General features: G+C 44.9%; 1 protein-coding gene across 5 annotated transcripts in view; it reads left to right on the top strand.

Annotated features, from left to right (window-relative positions):
* ABLIM3 (actin binding LIM protein family member 3) overlaps positions 1 to 22,325 on the top strand; it is a 148,358-nt gene that overhangs the window by 55,917 nt on the left and 70,116 nt on the right. For all 5 annotated transcript variants that reach the window (XM_005599308.4, XM_070233035.1, XM_070233034.1 and 2 more), the window contains one exon: positions 21,840 to 21,977. In XM_005599308.4, coding sequence (XP_005599365.1) covers positions 21,840 to 21,977 — 138 coding nt within the window. The remainder of the gene's footprint in view (positions 1 to 21,839; positions 21,978 to 22,325) is intronic.

Below are 22,325 nucleotides of genomic sequence, written 5' to 3'. Positions count from 1 at the left end.
GCTTCTGTTTCTCATCTGAGAATCTGTCCTGTGCCAATGAGTATGGGCCTCTGGCCCACATGTTAATTATTGTACCAGGGTTTCTGGAGTCGACTGGGGACAGAATGCCTCTTTGGCTAGAAGAGGGGTATTCTGGTAGGATTTTTTTTTTTTTTTTTGAGGCATTAGTCTGGCTTAGAGAGGCTGAGAGAGTGAAATGCTTGTAGGCTTCACTGATGTGTGCTCCTTCTTATCTGAGCTCCACACTTAACTGGGCTTTGGGAGTCAAATGTTAATGAATCTCTCGGGATTCCTTGAAGTTATATTGGCAGTAATCATTTTCTGCTGGCCTTAGTGCCGGGAAATAAAAAGCAGTATTTTAGGTTGCAGAATGATGGAAAGGGAGTCTAGTGGTGCGTGTATATGTGTGCATGTGCACAAGTATAGAAAAGAAAGCTCGCTGAACTGGGGATCCGAAGGCGTGTGTTGGAGACTGGGCACATCGCTTCAGTTCCCTAAGCCTTGGTTTTCTCATCTGTAAAATGGGCAGACTGATCCCCAGCAGCCCTGACTCCTATGTTTGGTGATGATCAATTGAGGCCGTGAATGAGGAAGGCCTGAGTTAGCCTTTGTTGTACTCATTATTAAGTAGATGCCTTCTTCCCTTGGCTGTTCTTTGAAAGAGAAGGCAAAATATATTTGAATTGTTTTTTTATTACTTTTGGTTGCTGGCTATGTTTCTTTGAATCATTAAAATTTAGTACAATTCTGTACAGAAATTGAGCACAAGGCAAATCCAGCTTTATTGGGGTTACACTAAATGGGGAAGGTAAAGAGTCAAGAAGGTAAAGGACACTAGACTCTTTAGTCTAGTCTCCTTAGAAGCAATTCTCCGAAATTCAAGTATTTCATCCCATTCTTAGGCCATGCATCCAACCATGCATTTCAGCATCTCGTTCAGAAAGCATGGTCTCTATAATTAAATGATGATAAAAAGAGACACAGGAGAGTGACCATAGGATAGACGCTTTGCTCTTCTCTTTGTGTCTAGAAGGGCAGTGAGCCACCCAGACCAAAAAGAAAGAGCCCTTTCATCATGCCTATCAGAACAGGTGGCTCATTTTGGCCGACAGGCCCAGAATTTCACCCTTCAGCTCCTTTTACAGTTCTCAGATGAATGGTGCCCAGCACCAGGATTCACCCAGGTCTAGTTTGGGAAGAACATTCTGCATACATCTCGGTAGGCCTCCCTTTTTCCTCCTCCCCTCGCTCAATGCTCTGACGCTTTTCAGCTGCTCCTTAGACAGTTTCTTCTGGTGACTAACTTGACAAAGGCAGTGGGGTATGAGCAGTCACGACTTCTTCCTGCTGAAAGCCATCCGCCTTGGAATGCATGTTCCAGGATGTGTAAAACATCTGACCGTGGAAGCACCTCTGGCATGTCTGTGTTGGAGTGGGTATCTCCCAGTGTTGAGATGGAGCAGGATGGGTTTGAGGGAAAAGAAAGAAAGCCAGTGTGGCTGTCATCTACTGCCAAAGGGGAGGGGCGTCTGAGGTGAGATGGGGGAGACTGGCAGGGACCCGGCCATGCAGGGCCTTGTGGCCCATGGCAAGGAGTCTGGCTTTATCCCAAGAGCAAAGTGAAGCCATTGAATGGTGTTAAATGCCACCGGAGGTGGTGGGATTGGAGTTAAGCATCATTGGATTTGCATTTTGAAAGCATCAGTCAGGCTACTGTGTGGGGAATGAGTGGAGAAAGGAGGTTGGTTAGGACCTCCTCAGAGATAAGACATCCTCAGAGATAAGAGGGCTGAGACTAGGGGTAGATGGTGCGGGGCATCTTCTACTCGAGGGGCATGGCATAGTCTTGATTCCCTGACAGCTTTTATAGTCTTTCTACTATTTAAGATAATGATTTGGAGTCCGTATTAGTTTGCTAGAGTTGCCACAGCGCAATACTACATAGCAGTCACTTTAACAATGAAATTTATTTTATGATAGTTCTGGAGGCTGAAAGTCTGAGATCAAGGTGTCAAAAGAGTTGGTTTCTTCCGAGGCCTCTCTCCTTGGCTTGTAGATGGCCATCTTATTCCTGTGTCTTCACATGGTCCCCCTCTGTGCATGTCTGTGTCCTCATCTCCTCTTCTTAAAAGGACACCATTCATATTGGGTTACAGCCCACCCATATGACCTCTTTTTAACTTAATCATCTCTTTAAAGACCCTATCTCCAAATGCTGTCACGGTCTGATTCCAAGCATACTTTTTTTCTTGGATTCCCTATGAAGGGTAGTTGGATAACCTTGAGCACTTCTATTATTTGTCATTGTACACCCCCTACTGTCCCCCTCACACACACAGCCACCACGTTAAGTATAGGAAAAGTTACATAAGCATTTGATGGGTTTCATTTGGGTTTTGGTCTTCCACCAGAATGTTGAACTTGACCGTGTTGTGATTTCTATTACAGCGTGGTTTAGCCACAGAAATTTCCTGTGCCGGTTACTTCTTGGGAACAGGTCTGTTGCATTTGCCTTCCTTGTGGGCTCAAGCGATACCTGTTGTAGGAAACAGCTGTCAAGTTCATCCTGACCAAAAACTTAACTCTTCATCTCATCCCCTGGGTGTGTCTAAATGTTTGTAGACTGTCCGCAAGAATACTCCAGGGTCTATAGACTTGAGTAGCTCTCTCCTCAAGTAATTTACAATCTGCTAGGGATAACGAGGAAGCACAAAAGTAACGATGTTATAGGGTGGACTACGCTCTAGGTCAGTGGCTCTCAAAATGTGGTCGTCAGACCAGCAGTGTCAGCATCACCTGGGAGCTTGTTAGAAATGCGAATTCTCAGCCCCCACCCTACACCTAGTGAATCAGACACCCTGGGAGTGGAGCCGAGCAATCTGTGTTTTGACGAGACATTCAAGGATTCTGATGCGTGCTACAGTTTGAGAACCACTGCTTAGTCATAAGAAGTACACGCCATGAGATTTTAAAGAAAGAGAGCTCATATTTCGAGGAGGGTGAGGGGAGAATCTGGAAGTATTTCTAGAAGAATGTTGCATATGAGATAGGCCTTGAGGAATGGGTTGGTTTTTGATATTTATATGTAGATGATCGTATTTACTACAATTGCCATCTGTATGTTTATGTATTTCTTTTACGAAAGTAATTAACAGCCTGGACTCTAACTGGAAAGATCTGCTAGCTGTCCCTTCCTTGCATTTTAACTGGCTCACTATGAATTGAGGCTTCCACCAACATATGCTCAGTTACAGAACTGGTAATTATAGTTGGAGGGTACTTTCCATTCCAAACACAGCTTGAATCGGAGGTGGAGACTCTACCTTATATCCTTGAGACAAAGTCAGACCAAAGCATCCTTGAATCTCATAGTGGGTAGGGATCTTTGAGATCATCTACACTAATAAACCAGCCAAATAACCTCTGAGCTGGCCTTGAAAGATGGCTTACATCAGGACACTCAGCATAAACACACAATTTTTCTGCTAGCCCATTGTATGAGTCTATAGCAGAGGTGGGCACACTGGCTCGAAGGTCAATTCTAGTCCATCGCCTATCTTTGTAAACAAAGTCTTATTGGAACTGGGCCATGCCCATTCATTTACATATTGTCTATGGCTGCTTTTGCTCTGCAGTAGTGCAAAATTTGAATCCCCTCCATAAGACTTTGTAAGAATTCTTAGATTGCTAGTGACCAAACCCAGTTCAAACTAGCTCAAGTTAAACAGGAGTCTATTGGCTCCTGGACCTTTGGAGTCAAGGGAAGGTCTGGGTGGAGTCAGCTGCTCTTGAGATGCAAATGGACTGTCTTGTCTATCTCTTCGGCCCTAGTCATGCCTAGCACAGCTCCTGCTTCTGAGCTCTCTCCCTGCTCACTCAGACCGGCTAGCTCTTCTGCCTTCACTGCCCATTTCCCTTTCATTCCACCCAGTCCATCTGCTAAGTTCAGATCTTTTTTCTGGTGCTGTGGATCCTGCAACCATAGCATGAACACTAGGCTTGGCATCAGAAGTCTGGGGTTCTAGTCCTGACTGCTGTTCAGTACCAAACCGATTGACAAGATGTCACGACACTGAAAATCAAAAGACCCTCAATAAATACAAGGGGTTGCTTTTTTTTTCCTTAGACTCAAAGCATATTTAAGCTGGCAAAGGGACTAAAATTCATCTTATCCTAGTGGCCTGGGTAACAAAATGACCCATAAATGTGTTTTATTTGGCTCACATAGTATTCTTTTTTATTTTTTTAATATTTGAGCCAAGCTGTAAAAACTCAGAGATTTTACTCTAAAATCCAGATTTCTGGTTTCACTGAGCCCATGTCCCTACGTGGTAGGAATCACTTAAAACCAAGTAGGGGCCATGCGTGTTTGGGTAGAGTCTCCCACTCCCTTTGTCTTACTCCAGCCCACTCGCTCATTTGCATGACCCACCTACACCCTTAAGGAGTTTATGCTCCCTAATTTAATACAATTATCCATCTGATTCCCAAAGATCTGATTCCTATCTGTCACCTCTGGGCAGCTCAGTCTGTTGGGAAAGTTTTCCGTGTCTGTCCATCCTCAGCATCCCCAAATGGACAAGTGACTTGCCCTGAGTCTCCCAGTGTGTTGGAGGATTAGAAGTCAAAGGTCTCAGTATTGCTCGCCAAACTACTGGTCTTTTTACCCCACCTGATGGAGATATGTTCTTTCCTACCTTCCTTACCCACTTGCTAACCCTCAGTCCAATTAAGGAGTCAGGAGGTACATTTAAAAAAAGTCATTCAACATCAGGTTTATTTTTGACAGAAATATTTTCCTTTATAAATATTCTAAAGAAGAGGAATTGGCAACCTTTTTCTGGAAAGGGCCAGATAGTGAATATCTTAGGCTTTGTGGGTCATGTGGGGGCTCTGTTATAACTACTCAACTCTGATATTTTAGCATAAAAGTAGCCATAGACAAAACATAAATGAATGAGCATGCCTGTTTTCCAATAAAACTTTATTTGCAAAGGTAGGCAAGTGGGCCAGAATTGAATTTCGAGCCATGGTTTGCCCACTCTTGCTGTAGAACCATGCAGTGGGTGAGCAGAAGAGGTGTGTGTCTGTGCTGGGTGTCCCAATGTCACAGATCTCGCAAGGGCCTGTTCAGTTGGGGCATTTCCAAGTAGCTTGCCTGGATTCCTCTGCAGGAAGTTATCTCTATAGCATCAGGATTCCTGTAGTACATCAGTTTCAAAGATGTTCCAGAGACCCCTGAGAATCCCTGAGATTCTCGGGGCGGTCCACAGGATCAACACTATTTCTGTAACAATCCTAAGAAGGTTTTTGCCTTTTTCACTCTCATGGTCTCACAAGGATACAGTGGGGTTTTCCAGAGGTGATGTACGATGAAATCATCACTCTGACAGCTAATGGAATGTGTGCTTTTGTTTTTCTGTTTTTTAAAAATCCTCAGATATTTCTAATACAATAAATACCAATAGGTAGAACTCACCGAAACAAAAGCTCTTTGAGGTTCACAAGGAATTTTAAGTGTGTGGAGGAGTCCTGAGACCAGAAAGTTTCAGAACTGCTGTCATTGTGCTCTTATGCTACAAAATACTTCTCGTCTTGTAATAAGGATTTTTCAGATAGTCCCTACAAGAATGTGATTTTCTTGTAGGCAGGAGCTGTGCTAACCATTGTGTTTCATGATTGCACATGAATTTGCGCATAGTTTTATTTATTTTAGAAATGGTTGTTGTGAGCCTGCTCTGGGCAGATAGTGTGTCTGGCGTTAAGTCTAGAGAAGTGAACTCAATAGATACCATCCCTGCCATCATGAAGGTTAGAGTCTAATGGAGAAAAAAGAGATTAAACAAATAATCACAACTAATTATATCAGTACATACTGAAAAATGCAATCAAGGGAGAGTACCCAGCACTGTGACAGCCAATAACAGTAGGGTTTGTACTGTTGAGGGAAGTCAGTGAAGGGCCTTTGCTGAGATCTGTGGGATGAAGGGACCATCTGAAGCAGGATTTCTCAACCCTGGCACTATTGACATCTTGGACCAGGTAATTCCTTGTTGGGAGAGGGAGGAACTATTTTCTGCATTGTAAGATGTTTAGCAGCATCCCTGGCCTCTACCCACTAGATGCCAGTAACACACACATACCCATTTCAGTTGTGACAACCAAAAGTGTCTCTAGGCGTTGTCAAGTGACAACTGGTGGATGGGGTCTGGGGGATCAGAGAATTGCCCCTAGTTGAGAAGCACTGATCTAGAAAAGATGTGGGGTAGGAAGCCCACTGTGAGGTCCAGCTGAGAGGTGCTTGTGGCGGGGACAGAGCTGGTGGAGATGGAGAAAAAAGGCTGACCTGGAGAGCTATGTAAGGGATCCATCTACATGGCTAAGTAATGGATAGACATGAGAGTGTTTATGAGAGGGCCAATGATGAAGTTCAGGGTTCATCATGTTGAAGCACTGACTTTGGTTTGGACAAGTGACACCATCACAGGCTGGCTCTGAGACCTACAGGTGAGAGAGAGAAAACACATTCACTCATCTCTCTGCCCGCACAGCCGCCTTTGTTGTTCATGTCAGCCTGGTGGGGGCTGGCTCTAATAACAGACCAGAAGCAGCTCTTCCTAAAAGAAATGACAACTTTAGAAAAGAAAAACCATCTGCCAGGACTGAGTGAATTAAATCTGTGTTTAATCTACCTGCATTAAGACATTATTTCATTGCCAGTTGATGTTTTTAAACATCTGTGAAGGTTGGCAAACACATTGGAGAAAATATAGTTTGTAATACTCCTAAGGATATTGGCACGTTATCTATGACAGCAATTTTGATACTCATTAATATCAGATACCAAGATTTCTAAAATTCTCATCTCACTGCCAAAGATTGTGTGAGTCTTCTAGTCACTAATCCAAGGGTTCTCAGCCTTTAGGGAACTAAAGACTTTCCAGAGGAGCTTGTTTGAAATTTAAAGTCTGATTCAGTAGGTCTGGGGTAGGGCTCAGGAGTCTGCATTTAGACAATCCACATCGCCTCCCCAGATGATTCTGAAGCAGGTGGTTAGCTGGTCACTTTGAGAAACACTCATGCAGCAAAACATGCCATCGTGAAGGAATTTGTTCCAACGTCACTTCCACCAGTGACTTCTGCTGTCTGACCACGTCATCTCACCCCACCTCTGCTTGGCTAACTTTGCTCATCTCCAGAGTGGCTCCAGAAAGCTTCCCTGCTTAGATGCTCCCATAGCATGCCACGCTTGTTTCTGTGGAGTGTCTGCAGCAACAAGTGACAGCCCCCAACTAGAAATGGCTTACACAATCTAGACACGTCTATTTTACAGAATAGAAAATCCAAAGAAAGGTAGATCCAAGGCAGGTTAATTCAGAAGCTCAGCATCATCCTCAAGCACCCAGATTCTTTCTAATTTAGGTGGCTCCGCTCAGAGTTCATCAGGAGCAGCAGGGCTGCTGTTCCAGCATCCCAGGTGGACAAGAACCTCCGGAGGCCGAGAGGAGCAAAGAAAATCTTCCAGCCCCAGCCAACCTCCCCTCTTGTCTCATTGGCCAAGAGTGTATCATGTGCCTTTGCCTAAGTCAATCAGTTGGCAAAGGAATGAGATTATTAGAATCATTTTCACCAATCAAGATTCTCTTCCGGGGGGCTGGCTCTGTGGCCGAGTGGTTAAGTTCATGCGCTCCGCTGCAGCAGCCCAGGGTTCGGATCCTGCGCGCGGACATGGCACCACTCATCAGGCCATGTTGAGGCGGCGTCCCACATTCCACAACTAGAAGGACTTGCAATTAAGATATACAACTATGAATGGGGGGTTTGGGAAGATAAAGCAGAAAAAAAAAGGAAGATTGGCTACAGTTGTTAGCTCAGGTGCCAATCTTTAAAAAAAAAAAAAAAAAAGTTTCTCTCCCCAAGTCTGGGTAAGGTCACAACCTTTCCTGAAAGACATGCCTGCTCAGGGAAGGATAAACAAAACTGGGTCCCCCCAGGAGAGAGAGATTCTGTTAGCAGATGAAGAGATGAATGGCTGCTGGGAAGGTAACAGTAATATCTGCTACAGTCCTCTTCCTCTCTCCTAGCACTTTTCCCACCATTTCCCCTGCTGAAGTGGGAGTCACAGGAGGGCAGGGACCATGTCCACCTCATGCATCATGGTGTCCTTAACTTGATGCTGTGGGTCATGTTAGATACATGAGGTCCACTGTGAAGTGGTCCTGGAATATATGTTTAATTTAAATTGGTAGAGTGCATTCTGATTTAGATGGAAAACTGTGAGTAAATAGGATATAAATTTTTTGGTTGCAAGTGATAAAACCCCAATTCAAACTAACTCATTGTTTAGAAAGAGACTGTACTGTATCTGTTCATGTAATTAAGAAGCTCAGGGGCCAGCCCGGTTGCATAGTGGTTAGGCTCATGCACTGCACTTCAGAGGCCCGAGTTTGCAAATTCAGATCCCAGGCACAGACCTGCACACCACTCATGGAGCCATGCTGTGGTGGCGTCCCATATACAAAGTAGAAGATTGGCACAGATGTTAGCTCAGGGCCAATCTTCCTCACCAAAAAAAGCAAAGTTCAGAAATGCAGTGGCTTCAGGTCAATCTGGATCCACAGACTCAAGTGATGCGGTGAGGGACCTCTCTCTTTCCATCTCTAGTAAGCTTTCTCAACGTGTGAGGCAAGATGCACCAGGTGCCCCAGATGACCTCCTCCTGGCTTAGCAACCCAGATGGCTTCTCCAAAAGCTCCAGTAGAAAAAACCCTGGAGAGGACTAGGTCACATGCCTGCCAATCACATGGAAAGAGGATTGGGGTTCTCTGATTGGCCAGGCCTGGGCTACTTTCTGATCCTGTGTTGGAACAGGGTCAGCCCACCCAAACCCCATGAAATGGGTTCCCCACAGGAAAGAGGTTCTGTTGCCAGAAGAAGCAGAGAGCAGATGCTGAACAGGCAAAACAACAGATGTCCACTACATTTATGGATGAAAAAGCTTTTTGCAGGGCATTATACATGGGCCAAACAGTAATTGAGAACTCCTTGCTGATACACACAGAAAGTAAACATTTCCCTTGCTCCCCTAGACTATACAAATTCAATTTGAAACTTTGAATGATGCTTTGTTTCCTAAAGATACAAAACTTTTGTCCATTGATTTTTTGGGAGGATCTTTGATTTTATAAAATCTTTTCTCTCAAAAGGAAGTATTCTTCATCTTTCCTTCTATTATCTTTTACCATTTTTACTCTCTTTTTCTGTTTTATTTAGCGTGTCTTAACTTCTTCATCCCACATGTGTACCAATAACCCAGTAAAAAATGTAAAACTGCCATCTCTCCGTGGTGCTTTCCCTAACTTTTTTCCTTCTCTTTCCTCTCCTTCCCAATGAGAAATAATTCATAAAAATCTTAGCACTCCCTGTTTGGACCTCTCTGATTCCTTTACCAAACTCTATCTTAGATTGTAGCGTGTAGGGATATATTTCCATCATTCATTCATTTGGCAAGTATGAAATGAGTGATTCCTGGCATCAGGGACTGGCTTTAGCATTAGAGATGCAGTTAGAAAAACAGTCTCCCCAACTCATCCTGGAATTTCCTTTGGAGTAGGAGATGTGTCTCCTTTATCCTTACATCTCCACTATATTTTGCTTCATTTTATTATTATTGTTTTTGTTATCATTATTATTATAATAACTTTGGCTTTTCACTTACAATATACCAAACAGTGTGCTCACTGCTTTATGTACATGACTTCTGCTCCTTTCAAAAATTCTGAAAGATAAGCACTATTGTCCCATTTTACAGATGGGGAAACTAAGGCTCAGTGCCATGGCCGCTTGCTAATCTCATGCAGCCTGTGAGAGAAAGAGCCTGGATTTGAACCCAGATCTGACAGGTTCCATACCCTATTCCCTCTCCAGTTCACAGAAACTACTCCGTAAATAGCCTGCAGAGCAATGAAGGAGTGCTTCTGTTCTTCTCTGAAGGTTCATGTTCTGATCCACCACCTTGCATGTGGAATGCGGGACATGGGCTTTGAGTTGTGAATCTTGTAGTGAGGATGAATCTGTAAGGACCCACTCTTCATCCTAATTCCTTTTGGATGGACTTGGCAGACATCGTTGAGGCTGTGTCCATTTGTCCCTAACCCATACATCCTCAGTTTCCAATCCCTCTCTTTGAAGGGCCTCCGGCCTTGATTTCTTCATTGGCAAAACTAAGACTTGGTGCCGATCAGAACTTCCTACAGTGGTGAAAATGTTCTGTTTCTGTGCCCTCCAACACAGTTGCCACCAGCCACCTGAGGCTGTTGAGTACTTCAAATGTGGTTAGAGTGACTAAGGAACTGAATTTTTAATTTTATTTAATTTTCATTTGAATAGCCACATATAACTAACGGCTACCAAATTGGACAGCGCAAACCTAGAATAATCTTTATCCTTCTTTTCCCCTGTGATCTTATCCCTACTATTGGGTTGAAAACAACATTTTTTAGTGAAATGGCAGAAAGTATTGAAATGGGATGGAATGAAAAACAAAAGAAAATATCAGTACATATCTATACTAAGAATGAGTTTTGTTTGTGAAACTTGTGCACATATTTGTGTACTGAGTCATTTTGCAAAATTAATTTCTTCCAGTGGATCATGATCAAAAGAAAGTTTGGAAACCTCTGCCTGTCCCTGAGTAATGTCACCGAGAGCTTGAGAATGACATGCCTCTCTGGTGCTCCCTCATCCAGCCTAGGGTTCTGCAGGACCTCATTTCAGGAGTGTTCTGTTCTTTCAGATCCCACAGGCGTGTGGTGAGCATGTGACTTCTCTCAGATGGTAATTGGAGGTGACTTGTGGTCATCTATCTGTCTAGATGCAGCGATCCCAAACTGGTGGCCCACAGGCAGAATCCAGCCCCCACAGATAGGCCTCTCTGGGACCTGGATGTGTTTTTGCAGGACCATAATCCACTGGAGCCCAGTAGCTTCTTCCCCTTTAGGTGGGCCAGTCTCTCTGGCATGGCCCCCTTGTGTGGATTTTCCATTGACATTACCTGCCTGGCCCCTGAGGGCATTTTATGTGGCAACTGTGGTTAATATACATAGAATATTAGATCTGAAAGGAAACTGAGAGACGACAGAACACAGCCCTTTTACTTAATAGATGGGAAAACAGTGGCCCAGGAATGAGGAGCGTTCTGCCTGAAGCCTCACAAAAAGTTAGTGGCAGAGTAAAGACTAGAAGGAACTGTTTCCCTCTCACAGAGGAGAACCAGATATTAACCGAAATCTTGGTAGGGCAGAGGACAAGGAGAAAGAGAGAGAGGGAGAGGGAGGGAGAGGGGGAGAGAGAGGAAGAGATAAAGAAAGAAGGAAGGAAGGAGGGGAGGAGGAAGGACGGAAGGAGGAAGTGAGTAGGGGGTGGGGTGGGAGAGGGGAAGGGGAGGAGGAAGAGAAGGGAGGGGAGCAATAAGGAGGGAGGAGAGGAAGGAGATAGGACAGGGTGGGATGGTAAGCCATCCTCACAGCCCTGGGGAAGAGAGGGCCTGCCTGGCAGGTCAGAATTCTGTGAGGGGAGCCCCTCTTGGGGTATGTGATCACCTGGAGAAGCTTCTAGTGAGCATGACTGCAGAGGCCATCAAGGAGAGCCCTGGAGGACTTTGAGCAATGGGCAAGCACTTGAGACACCAAAGAGGGGGCCTCTGGGAGACCTCTGCCCTCTGAGAATGGAGGCTGCTTGGGATGGCTTTGAGGATTCCCTGACTGGTGTGACCCACACCTCATTTTGGCCTGCCCTCAGGCAAACTGTCCCTGATCTGAAACCAAGGCATTTTCTTGCTGGTCCTGGTGTGGCCAGCATGATGGGGACCTTGAGCAAGTTCCTCCACTCTCTGAGCCTCAGGGCTGCATCTGTAGAGATGGGAATGTGGATGAGCTGGGGCAGAAGGTGCCCTAGGGGCTCCCTTAGAGAGGAGGGGTGGGTCATAAGTAGGTGGCCTGCCAGGCCCTACCCCCTTCAGTCACAGCAGCTCTAGGGGATCTAGACAGGGATCACAACTCCAGTGCCTTCAAGCACCTGGCCGTACAGGAGAGAAGCTGGCCAGGGTGAGGCAAAAGGAAGAGGTAGGAACCATGGTGATCTGGAAGGACTTAAAAACAAACTCTAGGCCGCCCAAACAAAGCATGTCTGGGAGCCACATCCAACGCAAGCAACCCCTGGTCGAGGGGGTTTCCCTGAATGACCGCCAGGTCAGCGTGTGTTTGCATTCCATGCATGGTTTGCAACGGAATCAGTGTAACCTAGAGGCCATTTCTTCATTTCAAGGAACAGTTCATAGCTTTAAAAAAAAAAAAAGAAGGGAAACCTCGAGGACTAGATGTTTTCTATATGCTCTCCACTCTGATACTGAAAACCTGTAAGTCAAGGGGAGCCCCGGTGACAGCTGATGTTTCTTGGATTTCCCCACAATATATCAGGGCTTGATGGCCTGCCAGAGCCTCAGGAAGCAAACGCTGTAGAAGTATTAAAACTTCTGGCTCAGAAGCCGAGGGCCTGAGTCACTCACAGCACGAAGACAATTGCTGGCTTCCTGAAGTTCCTCTATTTCCAACGTGGTTTCCAGGGCCCCAGACGAAACCCAAATAGTATTTTTCAGATAAGCTGTCGAGATGCTGGAAAGGGTGCCTCGGGGCCCTGGTGGATGCTTGGGTAGGTCCCCTTCTTTTCCTCAGGATACCCTGGGCAGAAGGAAGCCTTGCTGGGGAGGCCCCCAAGGAGCAAGGAGCGGGGGGGAGGGGAGAGAGAATTGAGCCTCTCTTAGACCTGCTGATGCCTGTCTGACCCTGGCTCTATCATGTACAGGTGTGTGACTTCAGGCAAATTAATCCATCTCTCTGTGCCTCAGATTTCCCATATATGGTCCCATATATATTCCCCCCATATGGGATCTGTCTTGTGGAGTTGTTGTGAGAATTAAATGAGCCGGTAGACGTGAAGCACTCAGCACAGGGCCTGGCACGGAGTAATTCCCCAATTCCTCTTAGCTGTTTGCAGCTATTTTTACAGCTCCTCAGTGCCCCTGACTGGGGGCTTTGTAAAGGTATTCAGGGACAGAGTCAGCAGTGACAAGAGAATGGGTGTGGATTGACAGGAGCCACCCCGAAGTGGGAAAGATGCCAAGGCTGGCAGACTCCCTAGGGAGTTTTCCCCTTCTCATCAAGTCCTGTCTGTTCCTCAGCCGTTCTTATCCTGCTCTGTACATCGTATCCTTAAAGCCCGTGACCAAGTGTAGCAAGATGATATTTTTGAAATATCCACTGGGATTTCTGTCACCCGCCCCTCTTGCGCCTTCCCTCTATTCAGTGAGCGAGGCCTCAGGGCCGGGATGGGCAGCAGAAGGCAGCGACAAAAGGGGTGGCTTCCTGGCTTTGGAATTTCAAAAGTCTGTGCCCTTAGAACAGGAAGGATTTATTACAAAGCTAAATATTCTAGAGAAAGCATAAATGAGAGAGAGCAGAAAGGGCTCCTTGACCCTCCCTCACAAAAATGGTTCCCTGGCCCAGAGGGAGAGAAGAGAGTCTCAGGGAAAGAACAAGAACACACGTCTATTTGAGTCCATAGAAAGAGGCCCAGGGACACACCCCAATGAAGGGCACAGGGGTGGGGGAGGGGCAGACTGACTGGAACTTAGTTTGTGCTTGTCTTGAAACAGGGAGCAAGCTGAGTTCTAAGAGAGAAATGAGATTTTTTTAATGTTAAAGTCTCCTATTGAATTCCATCAGAAGTATACAATTTTTCTTTTTACCATCATAAAATCAATATAGAAATAAGTGAGGGGCCAGCCCTGTGGTCAAGTGGTTAAAGTTCCACACGCTCCATTTCAGCGGCCCAGATTTGCAGGTTCCATCCAGGGTGCAGACCTACTCTGCTCATCAGCCATGCTGTGGCAGCATCCCACATACAAAGTAGATGAACGTTGGCACAGATGTGAGCTCAGGGCTAGTCTTCCTCAAGCAAAAAAAAGGGGAGGATTGGCAATGGATGTTAGCTCAGAGCTAATCTTCCTTGCCAAAAAATAAATAAATAAATAAAATTTTTTTAAAAAAAGAAAGAAGTGAAAAGTTAATTCTATGATGTTATATTTGGACTAGCTTTCTGATTTGCAAAATGAGTAACAACTATGCAGTTCTCATTTTATCAAATGTCTTCACTTGTTGTCATTCCTTTCGTGGACTGTGCCTCAGGCCTCCTCGCCTGTGGTGGAGGCCTGTTTGGGTGGAGCCCAGCTCCTTTCTCCTGTAGCCATAGCGTGGCAGCTGGCTCTCAGGCAAAAGCAGTCTGTCTGGCCAGGAGCGTGCCGTTCTGACACATGTCTGACAACACGTTTCTGAAGAAGGCAGCGGAAGCCATGTTGCCAGCTACACACCATGACAGTGGAGCACGCTGATGAGCCTGGCAGAGACGGGCTGTGGAGGAGTTTCTGTTGCAGCAAAGGTTTTACAATATCGTCTTCTTCGGGTGACAGACTGTGTTGCTGCCCTGCTGACACCGGAAACTGTGGCCCGGCCGGGGCCATCTGTGCAGGGCCCCGGGAATCCCAAAGCGCTCCTACCTCTGCTCTGCTGCAGCTGCCAGCACCTGCTGAGCCTGCCTCTCTTAGGGACCGGCAGATACACCTGTCGGGCTGTACCTGCCGCCACCGGGGAAGCTGCTCAGGGCTGACATCCCCCGCCCAGGGGCAGCAGTCACAGCTTCTTCATCACCTGCCACAGATGCTGAATCACTGTTCCCAGTCTCTGGGTCTGTACCCTCCTCATTATTCTTAAATCTTTGTGAAATTTGTGTATATATATATATATGTACATATACACACACACGTATTTTAAATCAGCTGGATAATGGATGGGCGATTACTGTTGGGGGAAAAATTAGATACTCCTTTAGCCTTCCCCACGCCCACTGCCTCCCGCTGTTGGCACCTGTTCATGACAGGCGGTAGGCTTAGCGGTGAGAACACAGATTCTAGAGTCAGACTGCCTGGGTTCAGATGCTCCCTCTGCCATTTACTAACTGTGTGGCTTTGGACAAATGACCTCAGCTCTCTGCACCTCAGTTTCCTAATCTGCAAAATAAGGATAATAGTAATATGCCCTCCTGAGTTACAAAAACTCGATGATGACCTATGTAAATTACTGAGCACGGTTCCCGACAGAGTAACTACGCTCTAAATACTATCAATTATCCTTCCAGGCCTTTCCTTCGCATTTACTCCTCCTGTTTCTTCATGCATGGCTTCATTCCAGACTCTCTCCTATGCTTCTGCATCTTGGAACACTGACCCCTCCCCCCAACTCACCTACTCTAATTTTAAGGCTCAGATTGACTCCAGATTTATGGTAACTTAGTCTGTTGTGAACTCTCCCCACCTTCCATGACCCTGGCTCTGTGCCAGCATAGCCTACCCTCTAGGTTTGCTTTGTCTTTCATCCTGTTATCTTAAAACAGATACCCTCATGCACTGATGCAAGCAGAAGTTGCTGTGTGAGCTTGGCTAAATCTCTTCTCCCTTCTGGGCCTCAGCTTTCTCATTTGTTAAGTGAAACCATTAGACTCATTTAATTCATCCTTTTCTTCATTCATCCAGTACTTATTGAGCACTTATTCTGTGCCTGGCACTGAGGGTCCACAGGCAGACAAGGCAGACATGGTCCCTGCCCTCATGATGCTCATCTAGTGTGTGGATAACCTCCCAGGCCCTTTCGGCTCTAAAAGTCTCGTTCTAAGTATTCACACGATGAACGATGAACATAGACGTGATGGCACATTCGTGACCTTAGGGGTTACTCATAGCAGCTCTCACAATCTCCCTATCAGAGTTTTCAGAAAACAAATGACTCACTTCATTAAGTAAGCACACAGAACAAACATGCTAACACGTCCCCCTGGAAACAGCAGATGTGCCAAAAATACACCGCCCCAGGATAACACAGATCATAGCCTCTCATCCCACAGCAGGAAACACCCAATTCACACATTCCTTTGCAGGATAGATCAAAAGCATGTCAGCCACTCACCTCTGCAGCCCACAGAAACCTATAAACAGAGAGAGCTCCGAGATAGAGAAGAAAGACAAGGTTGCTTAAGGTGGAGAATGGGCTGCAGCCAAGGGTTTTTTTTCTTGACAGCAGGGAGGGAAAACCAGAAAACGTTTGCCCAAGCTCAACTGGTCCAAAGATGGATTTGGCAGTGCTCAAGCAAAACTCAGCGGCAAGCTGGCAGGGGTAATTTAGAAAGAATTCCTGCATTGACTCGGAGGTGGGGATACATGGCTTCAGAGATCCTTTAGTATTAATTATTGCTTATACTTATTGAGCCCAAGTTACGTGCCAAGCAGTGTACTAAGCACTTTTATATAATGTAAGTAATTTAATGCTCACAAATGATTGGAGATATTCCCACTCTAGAGATGAGCAGATTGAGACGAGTGTCATGTAAGTTGCTCGAGGCCACACAGCCAGTGCCTGTCAGGGCTAAGATCCAAACCCAGCCTTCCCAACTCCAACGTCCATCCGCTTAACCCCTGTGCCATGTGCTTCTCCCTTCCAGTGCAGGGATCTCGTGTCTCTGTGGTCCTACCACAGGAAACAGGATCGGTGCGGCAGGCCCTGATGCAACTCCAGAATCAAACCCCAGGGCCATGTTGTCAATACCAGATACTCTTACATACAAACCCCAACCTAACCCTTCCAGCTGCCGGCTTTCTATCTGTGAAATGCCTGGATCCACACTGGGGTCTCCTCCTCGGTCTTTAGCGAGTCCCTGTGAACCCCCTCCAGGTACCCTGGCCTCTAATGAAGCCGCGGTGGGACAGCTGCTGCACCCGGCTGTTTTCCAGGGCCCCGGGCTGTTGCGAGCTCACTCCTGGGTGGTTGATTCTCTGCTTGATGTTTCACCGTTCAACCAGAAGTGCCACTGTTTTTATTGCACTTCCAGCCAATTACTCACAGTTGTTATACTGTCTCCAAGTTAGTTTTGTCACACTTTTAATTATACTCCAACATAGCATAGGTGCTTCTGCCTTTTAAAGACTGTTTTAAAGACGACTCAATTAGAATGTGGGAACATTTTTATCTTCAAGGTCAAGTGACCCTCAAGGGAGGGAAGAAAAATTGTGCAGGCGCCGCATTAGTAACGAGAATGTAACTTAGATCCCGTTGCTTATGAGAGAGGAATCATACCGTTATCCTCTTTCAAAAGAGACTAATACATCTGATAGCATACAGCACAGTCTAGTTTAAAATCAAGACAAGTTAACGGAGAGAAGAGAGTGAGGAGGGAGAGAAAGAAGCCCAGGAAAGGACACACAGAGCCAGAATCCGTTTTTAATTGGAGGGAATTGTATAAATCATTTTGTCCAGTCTCCTCGGTGACTAAGGACGGAATTCAGACCAGAGAAGTTAGATGATTTGCCCAAAATTATAAAACTCAGTGACAGCAGAGAGGGAATTGGGACCCAGGTCACCCTCAGCACCATCTATGAGAGAGAAACACATGAGATGAAGAATGACAGGCAGAGGGAGGGAGGAACAGCAGGTGGAGGAATGGGATGCTGAGTTTGGTCCCTGCCATGTTCAGCTCACATGTTCCTTTTAACTTACCAGGAGCCAGCCACCTCTCCCCTTCCAAGATGTTGTTGTGCTCCAACAATTTCAAATTATCTTTGTAGCACTTGGGAAGAGCTTTGCTTGCAAATTGAATTGTGGAATTAAGATGTATTTTCTCATAGAACTCTGAAGATTTGGTATTTGTATAAAAGAGGGCTTAATGTTTCAAACGCTTAATTTTAAATCTCAAAGCCATTGACCAGCTGATTTTCTGTCTTAAAAAATTATGCTGACAGCCACTGATTTTCTTGCTTTTATTCTTGGGAAGATTAAGGTTCTTCAGTCTTGCAGTGTCTAAAAAACTATGAGTTTTTTTAATCAGTATTTATTTCATTGCTCAGAAGCCTTTGTTTCCAGATAAAATTCGGGATGGGTGACTGTGTGTGCAATTCGTTCCTATTGCAAATTGTTTTTTAAATATAATTTTAAACTCTTCAGGGATCAAAAGAAATGATTTAAGTCTGAGGTAGTACTCCTAAATTAATTTGTACACTTTATTTTTATATAAATAGGATTCAACCAGATTTAATTTCTTTTTCCCCATTCTCAGTGCTTGGTATTCCATTTGTGGCACTATAAGGCTGCCATGTCCAATATGGCAACCACTAGCCACATGTGGTTATTTAAATGTAAATTATAATTAAAATTAAATAAAATTAAAAATTCAGTACCTCAGTCACACTAGCCCCAGTTCAAGTGCCCAGTAACCACATGACTAGCGATTGTTATATTGGACAGCATAGATTTAGAACATTTGCATATCTCATAAAGTTCCACTGGACAGCACTGCTTGAGGACTAGTAACTGGGATTGTCTCTCCTGGTTGCCCTTTATTGGCCAAATAGCATTAAACAGAAGCTGGAGATTCTCTGCATGCATTTTAGAAACGTATCACATGCTCCAGATGTCTACACTTGGTACCTTCATGGATTATTGCACAAGTGAGCAGAGCTAAAGTCCTTTGAGGCTCATGGCTGCTCTCAAATGTTGCTCTCAACGATAGGCAGTTCCTAACATATGAGGCAGTTCAAAACTTCATGTGTAAGTTAATTTGGAATTCAAAAGGCATTTACGCATAAGACAAATGTTATAAATTGTGCAACCGAACCTTAGTACTTTCTGAAATAAAAATTAGTAGAAATAATAACCAGCAAAAAATCAACAATAAAATGTGAATGTTTCAGCGGGGTTATAGATTGGTTATAGAAGGAATAACACCATCTCCATAGACACACATGGAATAAGTTGGATTAAGTTGCTGAGTTACTTAGCCAAGGATACAAGATCTTAGTGGAAATGGGGTGGCTTCCAGGGCAGGAGCAGGTGTGACATACCTCAGCATAGCTTCCTTTAACCCCTACAGCTCCTACTGGCACTATCTGGATAAGGAAAGATCTTCACACATTTATAAGCTCAAATCTTGCTATACCACTACCCGTTTGTAATCACAGTTATATCAGCAATCTGGAAGAACTCACAGCAGTGATGAGTGCATTTGTGCTTATGGGACTATTTACAAACGTGAGATATTTGTGGACCTCTGGCCACACTCAGCATCACCGTAGCAGCACCCTCCTGCTGAAGGAGGCAGCAGGGTTAGGACTGGGGGCTCCATCACAGCTCTACCCCAGAAAGCTCTTTTCCCCAGTCCATCTCCTCACTCTGATTTTGCATCTTTTTCCCTAGGTGATTCAAAGACCGAGTTTTAGCTGAAGACCATGGTCACAAATCCATTTCTCCAAAAATCAAATCAGGAAAAATCTAATTGGCCGTGGACATTGGTTCTTGAACAATAATGCAGGTGGACTTAGAAGAGGTAGATGACAGCTTGTGCAGTGATTCTGGAGGGATTTGGGATCCTTTCAAGAGCTCTCATCATTGATGGTGATGATTATATTATTTGTTCTGATTTTATTTCAGACTCACAGCTTTGTTTCCCTAGGCGATGGCGGATTGCCACACTACTCATATAAACATGATCTGTATTTCTCCCACAAATTGGGAGAAGAGGAGAGAGTGAAATATTTTCCAGGACTTTGAGCAGGAGTCAGAAAAAGAAGAAAAGGAGATAGGACTAAAGAGAATGTTTGTGGACATCCTGGGGAATGGGGGAGGATTGCTCTGAGCTGAGGGGAAGATGTGATGGTCATAGTACCAGTGAATATTTGTGGAGCATTTAATGCACTTTTTGAAAGACCTTATGTGTGTTAAACCATTTAATGAGTTAATCATTTAGCTAACTAGCTAACTCGTGTAACTGTCGTCTTAACTTTAAGACAGGCAAAAAAAAAGTTGAATAAGGGGTATGAACTCTGTGAGAGGAAGATTGTGCAAAGGACGTGTTCCCCCACCTCAGATGGCAAAGTTGTCAGCAGCAACAGTTTCAGGACTCTTTGCTCTGCAGCACGCTTATAACTCAAGATCCCTATAAGTGGAAGATAATGGAAAGTCCTGCTTTCCTGTCCCGTTTCTAAAAGGAGGAAGGTGGGTGAGATCAGTTATAGAGAGCATCTTTGAGCATCTGAAGAAAATGGGATAATGTACATAACACCGATTTTTATATTTACTTAGAGAGAAGTATTCAATCCCAGGTGCATCAGTCAGGATACACTGCAGTAACAAAAAGTCTTAGAAGCTATGACAGCAAAAATTCTTCCTTGCTCACAATAGATGTTCACTGTGGGTTAGCTTGGAGCGCTGTTCTGTGACTCTTGCATCAGGGATCCAAGCTGATGCATCCTGCACACCATCTGGGTTATCACTGGTTGCTGCACTATGGGAAAGGCAATATGGTAGATCACGTACTGGCTCCTAGGGCTTCCAATTGAAAGTGACACACAGTTTCCACTCACATTTCATCCCCAACAAATCACAGTGTGCAATCCTTCCTGTGCCTGGAATAAAAGGTTCAAACAACTACCACACTAGATCCAGAACCCCTGAACTAGGTGATCTCCAAGTTCCCGTGGAACTCACTGTTTCTGTGAGTCCAGATTAACTTATAATATGCTTATTCAGAGTTTGACCAGTAAGTCTACATGTATAAATTCTAGACACCAATTTCCCTTCAACTGGTCATCTGTAGAGCCAGAACAAGACTGAGCCTTCTCATAATAGGGTGTGAGCGGGAGTTTTTGGACTGTTGCTTCAACTTTGAGGGAGAATTGAGTTATTCTCTCCCTGGTGCCACTAGGGGCTTCCTACGAGAAAGATTGGGTTCCTCGCTAGCAGTTATTTCAATAGCTTACACATAATGAGATTGGACCAGACAGCTGCTAATATCCTTTCCAACTCTGAAATTTTGTGTTCTAGGTAGGTGTCTACTATTATTAAATAGCAAATGACCAGATTTTAGAATGGTCAAGCAAAGTAGTTCTCACGGAAAGGAAATCTAGAAAAGTAGCCGTGAGAAGGTCTAAGCAGGAGATGGATAGACTCAGTAGGCTAATAGAGCCCTTCGGCATCGTCAAATGCTGACCACTGCACTCCTACCCCCAGCAGCTGCAGCCCCTTCATCATTTCCACCTGGCTTGTTTTCTTAATTATACACATTTGACATTTTCTCAAGGTTATGGAAAGTGTTTGTTCAAAGGCAGCTTTAAGGTGAGTCCACTTGTCAACCTCCTTCCAACCAGAGTGCCTCCCTTCAGGCCTCTTTTGTAGAAAGTCTGTGCTGCCATTGACCGCCCTCATTTTATAGATGTGGAAACTGAGGCCCAGAGAAGAGATGTAACTTCTTAACAAAAAGACCAGTTGGAGGCAGCACCTATTTCTTTGAGATCCATGAGTCAATTGCAAGACCCAAATTCCCTTTGAGAAGTTTGGGGCCTGATTTGGATCCAGAAATCATCCAAGAAATTGGGTTTGTTTACCTTGAAATACTCCACTTCCTCATTTATTTTTCTCCACTTGCGAATTTTCCCTTTACTATTACAAGGAAAGGTTATGCTCACTTATAGATCTCTGCCTGCTTCAGGAGGTTTATGGACTCACATCTTAATGCCAATGATGTCTCAGCTTGGTGTATCCAGCCTAACGGTGTATTGAAGGTACTTTGCTCATCATTTACACCCTTTCTGCTTTCTTTTTTCCATTTAAGATTATGATAATATCCGGCAGCAGACTTTTTAAAGAATAAGGGCCTTCTGGATGGTGACTCTCTGTTTCTTTCTACAGTTCCTTATCAGCAGAATCCTTACAGTCCCCGGGGCAGCTCCAGTGTCATCCAGTGCTACCGATGTGGAGACACCTGCAAAGGGGAAGTGGTTCGCGTCCACAATAACCACTTCCACATCAGATGCTTCACCTGTCAAGGTAGGAGGCCCAATTTCCCAACTCCCTTCTCAGATTCCTGGCCATGCTCTCACCCCCAGGACATGCCGCAGGGGCAGGCAGAACAAACACGGGCAGTTGAGATACTTATAAAGGCCTAAAGAGACTTTCCTTGAGAATTCTGATGAGAATTCTCCCTTAAGCAGTGTGGAGTGAAGAGGGAGGTAAGAATGAAGGAAGTGTTTGGATAAAGGGGAAAGAGGGAACCTGGTGACCCCGGAGAGGTAGTGCTGACCCAGAAGAAAAAAGGCAATCCTGCCAGCTTAACTTACACATCTGAAAAGACTCCTCGCTTGTGCCAGTATATCTGTTTGGGAGCTAAGGAAAGAG

Source organism: Equus caballus, chromosome 14 (assembly GCF_041296265.1).
Source record: "Equus caballus isolate H_3958 breed thoroughbred chromosome 14, TB-T2T, whole genome shotgun sequence".
NCBI classification, from domain to species: Eukaryota; Metazoa; Chordata; class Mammalia; order Perissodactyla; family Equidae; genus Equus; species Equus caballus.
The sequence above is the reverse complement of the archived record's forward strand: the minus strand, read 5'-3'. Positions and strand labels throughout refer to the sequence as shown.